General features: G+C 33.8%; 1 protein-coding gene across 2 annotated transcripts in view; it reads right to left on the reverse strand.

Annotated features, from left to right (window-relative positions):
- Positions 1-6,415, reverse strand: part of SEC63 (SEC63 homolog (S. cerevisiae)) — a 77,786-nt gene that overhangs the window by 22,862 nt on the left and 48,509 nt on the right. For both annotated transcript variants that reach the window (XM_012651215.1, XM_012651213.1), the window contains 4 exons: positions 4,366-4,460; positions 4,136-4,268; positions 2,584-2,676; positions 1,665-1,819 (listed from right to left, as the gene is read on the reverse strand). In XM_012651215.1, coding sequence (XP_012506669.1) covers positions 1,665-1,819; positions 2,584-2,676; positions 4,136-4,268; positions 4,366-4,460 — 476 coding nt within the window. The remainder of the gene's footprint in view (positions 1-1,664; positions 1,820-2,583; positions 2,677-4,135; positions 4,269-4,365; positions 4,461-6,415) is intronic.

Raw genomic sequence — 6,415 nt, forward strand, 5'->3', positions numbered from 1 at the left:
TATAGGTATACTTACAGATAAATCCAAACACTAAGATTAAAAATAAGTATCATCTAAATACAGAAAGGTAAGAGGAAGAGGACAACAGAGGCAGACAGACAGAGATAGAAAATAAGGATTTTTTAATTATAAATTTAATACAAATTTTTTAAAATTAGAGAAAATAAAGTTAGAAGAAAAAAATAACATTCATGCAGAATCTTGACCCAAGCAAGAACTACTGTCAACTGCTATCCTCAGTTTACTTTCAATTTTTAATAATAAAGCTATTAAGAATATACTCGAAGTATAGCTGTACCCTCAAGGTTTTATTATGCAATATTCTTATTTCTGTTATTTTTTAAATATAGCTGTTATTGCAGTAATATCCACCTTGGCTAAATGGTTACTCAGGAGAGTGTTCTTTAATTCCCAGGTGTTTGGTGCTAGTTACTGAATTTTTACTTTTGCAGACAGGGATTAGATCACAAGGCATGTGAAATTCTGGTTTTTGTGTTTTGATGTTTTCAATTATGATTTAACATATAATCACATTTATAAGGGTAACATGATTACTTGAAAGAACAGAAAACTCTTTTACAAATTTCTAATATACATATATTAACTCTGCCTTAATACACTACTAAATCCAGTGTCTATCTTCTGCTTCCATCATCTTTTACACACAAAATAATGTTTAAAATCTCCTACCAGAATTATTTTACTCAGTTTCTTTTATTTCCTCCAGTTTTTCATTTGTACTTATTTTTGCTATACCTTAAGATTATTGTCATGTCTTTACTATAGATATTTTCTAAATAAGGATTACTTTTATTTGATCTACTTATTTTTTTGAATGTTTAATGTTTTTTGTTCATACTCAACCAATAAATTACCCAATCTTTAAGCTAAGAATGAAATGACTAGAAAGTACACAATGTATTTTTACTTCATTCATTTGTTCATTTATTTTAAGAGACAGGGTCTTATTCAGTCACCACAGCTGGAGTACAGTGGGGTGATCGTAGTGTACTGCAGCCCCAAACACCTGGGCTCAAGCAATCCTTCCACTTCAGCCTCTTGAATACCTGGGACTAAAGGTTAAGAGCCATCATGCCCCTCTTGGTACATTTATTTTTGGCAACATAAGAAACAAAAGAGTTTTTATCCTAGAGGCAGGGTCTTGCTTTGTCGCCCAGGCTGGAGTGTAGTAATGCAATCATAGCTCACTGCAGCCTTGAACTTCTGGGCAAAAGCCTCCCTCCAAGCAATCCTCCTGCCTCAGCCTCCTGAGTAGCTGGGACTACAGGTGCCCACCACCACATCCGGCTAATTTTTCTTATTTTTTGTGAAGACAGGGGTCTCAAACTCCTATCCTCAAGTGATCCTCCCACCTTGGCCTCCCAAAGTGCTAGGATTACAGCCACGAGCCACCATGTCTGGTAGGAATAAAGAGTTAATTGCTATTACAAAATGCACCAATCCCCAAAATAGTACAATTACTTACAGTAGTAAAGTATTATAAAACAGCTACTTAATCAAGAAAATGTTAACACAACCACTTGCAGGTGCATTCTAAATCTAAGAAATTCACAGTAACCATGTCTAGAAAACTTTTTACTCATGTTACCTTTCAATGACATGAAAAACTGCTGAAAACTGACTTTAGAGTAGCTAAGAATTACCTTTTTATGATTAGAAACCCTTCTAAGATTGTCCTCTTCAATGTGAGGGAGCTGCAGGAGGGGAGACTTAAATTGCTGAAGTCCTTGAACAGCCATCTGGGAAAGCTTCATGCAGTTTTCTAGGGATGCCAAAGTTGGAGCACGAAACTCCCTTTCTTAGAAAGAATAGGAAAATAAACAACAGGGCTGCACTTTTTACATGTTCAGGAGTATATACAACTCACTACAAAAACAAAATTTATACTAATATCCTCAACACCTCAAAATTTTAAGATCATGGTGATATTCCTTTAAAAGCTACCAGATAAGACACTAAAAATATACAAACCTGGTCAAATGCCCATTTATCCAGCAACAACCATTGATTTAACAAAAAAACCCTTTGTATCACATCCAATAACAGTAAATTATCAGACATTATCAGTATCAAGAATATACTGACACCATGCCAAGAACTGACAGCATCCATAACAAACCACAATCACTAACTCCTTTTTAAAGGGTTTTTCTTTCCATTAGTGACCACAAATCCTGATTCTTTTTCTTTCACACAAAAAAACATTCCATGTCAGGTGAATCACTGTTAACATCAGTTAATGAATAATTTCACACTCACTGTTAAAAAACAGAATAACCTAACTCTAAAAATATTCAGAGGAAGAAAAAGGCTATTTTAAATCTTTGCAAGGCAAACAATAAACAATGAAAAAAATAAATTCAAAAACACACTGTGATAAAGACTTATACATAACGGGGAATAAAGAAAAGAAATGAGAAAAGCCACAAACAAAATTGAGGAAGCTGATTGAACTGGTAGATAAAATTACAGTAAGTACCCATAAATCTTAAAACTGTGAAGTGTAATCTGCACATGCTTGCAAGAAAAAGTACAACATAATTAATTATGTCTCCTTCTCACCTTCACGGCTCCGGGCCATTATTATTAGTTGGCAGATTACATTAACCATTTCTTGAAGTAGGGCAGGGCATTTTTTCAGCATAAATTGCTGATCTGCAAAACAACCAAAAACCTGAAACAAATCATTCTAATTTTATAGTTAAAGCATCTTTATCACCTGTAGCCCACAACTAATACTAAATTTAAGTTGTCCTACAAATATTTCACATGATCTCAGAATTTTATAGGTTGAATGGAAGAGTTTCTTCTCAGCACCACTATCTCAAAAATCAGTCAGAAAACCCTAGCTCATATTAGATGTTTCCTACAAATATTTCACATGATCTCAGAATTTTATAGGTTGAATGGAAGAGTTTCTTCTCAGCACCACTATCTCAAAAATCAGTCAGAAAACCCTAGCTCATATTAGATGTTTCAAAGGCAAATTTTTAATATTATGGTGTCAGGCTTAAGAAATCAACTCCCATCTTTTTTTCAAAATGGTCTTAATCTTAAATTTAATCTTCATTTTGCTATATTTGAAAACTTTAAGAATGTTCTTCTAGCACACTTAAGTTTCTATAGGTATACTTACAGATAAATCCAAAGACTAAGATTAAAAATAAGTATCATCTAAATACAGAAAGGTAAGAGGAAGAGGACAACAGAGGCAGACAGACAGAGATAGATTCTTTCATCTATACTGCATATAATTGTTAACTGTTAAGACCATCCACTGGGTTTAATAACCTAAAAAAATTTGTTTCTTGATAACTGGTAAAAATGGAGATAGCTACAGAACTGTACAGAACATTGGCAAGAGAATCACTAGTTAACATTTCAAAGCAACTCCAATGACAATGCTGAAATAGTGCTCCTTCATTCCATCATAAGCATCCTATCCTACCACCAATTAATGAATATCGAGTGGCCTTATTTTCAAAGGCAATTGATTGTATTATCGGCTTAAAGGAGGTGGGGGATGGTAAGATTTCATTTAGAAAGAACATTTATTTCCTAAGGATCACTTTCTTTTAAAACTTCAATTGAAATAATGCAGGTGAAGAGATGACACTCAAATTATTGACATCCCTGGAAATGCTGTCATCTCAAGCCACAGCTTTTAAGCAGAAGAGGGGGTTTCAAGTACTTATGGAGCTTTAAATAAACATAAAACAGACACTCTTGGTAACCACTCTTGGAGGAGGGCTGGTGAATGGGGGGGAGTGATGGTTTATGTGAAATTCATTTTTCTCTCCCCAAAAGCTCACAAAATCATTTTTAAAAAATCATTAGGAACTTTGTATAATCTGCAATTAACTGAACATTTCTCTTATAGAGCATTCTCTCACCTTGAAACACTAAATTTTAACATTTGCCAAAACATCTGACTTAGACCTTCAAACTATTTGTGCAGTAATTATGTGGCATATAGATTTCTTTTAAAAAGGTCCTTGAGCAATTATTTGATTGAGCAAAAAAGAACAGCGACAAAAACACTGCACCATGAGGTCTAATTAAATCCGTTGCTTCGGTCCCATTAAAACCTTGTAGATATCAGAATCACAAATACCTTCTTCAAGGGTCTCAGGAATTTTCATTCTAGCAAGATGAGATAGTAAAAGAACTCTGGCCTTCAGGCTATATGGGCAGGTAAGTGGAGGCTCATTCTTCTTTAAATTAATGCTGCCAATTTCTCTGATTAGCTAGAGTAAATAAAATAATTATTTAAAAATATATACTAAAAAAGCATTCACTTTAATACTTAACTGTTCATCAAGGAATTTGGAAGATTGGCCTAACCTGTGGTATTAGAATATTATCTGTTGGTCTGCTTGTGGCATCTTTATTATACTGAGGATCAAATTCAGAAGCTCCAGCCAAAACCATAATGAGACCTAAGAAAACAAAAGAAATACAAAGGTAAATAAATAAATTTGCTCATCTATTAATATCCTCTGAGACACTTCATTAATTTTAAAGTGAAACACTTTTCTAATAATGCAATGCTAAAAAATCATCTGAACTCCACTACTGATGAGTATTAATTTCTCCCATAAATAAAAGAAACATCTCACTTTTTAAAATATGTATAATATTATTAATACCTATCACAAGTGAATAGAAGTATACACCAAATAAAGGGTATCAAAGCAACTGGAGGTATTCAAATAACTTAAAATAGCATCTGTTTCTAGACCTAGGCATGTGTTCCACAGAAACTTTCTATAGAGCATTAATATACCATGTGATGTTAATAATTGTTGTGTAAAAAAGGGGACCCTATGGTTGGAAATAATGGGTTAAACAAAGTTAAAGGTTTCTTTACTGCATGACTTCTCAGAGCCTTGGGTAAACTAAAATACACTGTAATTTCCAGAAAATTTTATTATGAAACCCAGGAGGGTTTTGTGGAAACACACCTAATTGGAAAACAAGATTTGCAACCACATACATTACCATATTCCCTATTAGCCTGTACAAGCTCTTTCAGGATTGGCATTAGAGTCATTAATTTCACCATATAGCAGAAAATACACATAATGTACTCACAAAAGGCAGGGCAGTATAGAGGTTAAGCACATAGACCCTGGTATTTTAGGGCCCTAACTAAATGACCTAAGGCAATATTCTTCACTTCTTTTTTTGTTTTTATTTTTGTTTTTTGTAGAGATGTGAGTCTCACAATGTTGCCCAGGCTGGTCTTGAATTGACCTCAAGCAATCCTCCCACCTTGGCCTTCCAAAGTACTGGGATGATAGGCATGAGCCACCACACCAGGCCTCTTCACTTCTCTCTCTGCACCTCAGTTTCTTCACGTGCACCTCACTCACAGCAAGCACAGTACATGTGTGAACTATTACTATTACTAGCCTCAAATGTTTTCATGAAAACAATTGTTCCTAAGACAGACAGCTAATGTAACCAAGGATATGTAAACAAATCTACCAACTAAACAACATTTTTAAGTACCACCCTCAGAAATGAAACAAATCAAGATCACTGAGGCAAAAAATACATCAAAGCATTATAAACATGAAACACTTCATAAGGGAATCAGTTTCTATACTAACATTTCAATCCTACATAAGAAAGAGTAATATGTACATATAAGGGAAATAATATTCACTCATTCCTCAGAAATATAAGATCTGTTCACAGTCATAATGACCGTGAGGAGTTTCTTTCTCATTACCAAGAGAATTAACAGAATTGCCAAATCCAAAATACAGAAAAGTCCATTTCAGTTTTGGAACAAAAATGCATTCTCCAGTGAGGCACAATTTAAAACTTAACACTTTCTTTTTTTTTTAAAGGAGGGAGATGGAGGAATGTCTATGCTTTCTGCAGAGCAGTCATTCTGAAAGACAACACTATGTATTCTAGAGATAAACTTTACAAAGTTAGCTTTATGTGATCAAAGAAAGTATTTAAAATTGTACTTTTTCATAAGCAATTTTTAAATAGGACTCTGGGAATGAAATATTCCAGTTTTCTTTCAATACACCCAAGAACTCTTTATTTTTACCATGATTAATACAGTATAATACAGTGGTTTAGGGCTCAGGAACCAGATTGGGTTCAATCCTGGATCTGTCACTTACTGTGTATCCTCAGGCATGTTACTTTTCTGTGCCTCAGTTTCCTTATATATAAGATTTACTTAAAAAGCAGCAATTACTTATGGGGGCATAACAAAGATGAAATAAGTTAATATAAGTACAGTCCCTAGAAGTGTTTGGCATATAATAATAAATGTTAGCTAATATTACTACAAAATTTGCACACATAAAACTCAACCATAACCATTTCCGATGATATATACATATAATTGAGTAAATAGGAATAATGG

This window comes from Propithecus coquereli, unplaced genomic scaffold (assembly GCF_000956105.1).
Source record: "Propithecus coquereli isolate 6110/MARCELLA unplaced genomic scaffold, Pcoq_1.0 Scaffold35, whole genome shotgun sequence".
NCBI classification, from domain to species: domain Eukaryota; kingdom Metazoa; phylum Chordata; class Mammalia; order Primates; family Indriidae; genus Propithecus; species Propithecus coquereli.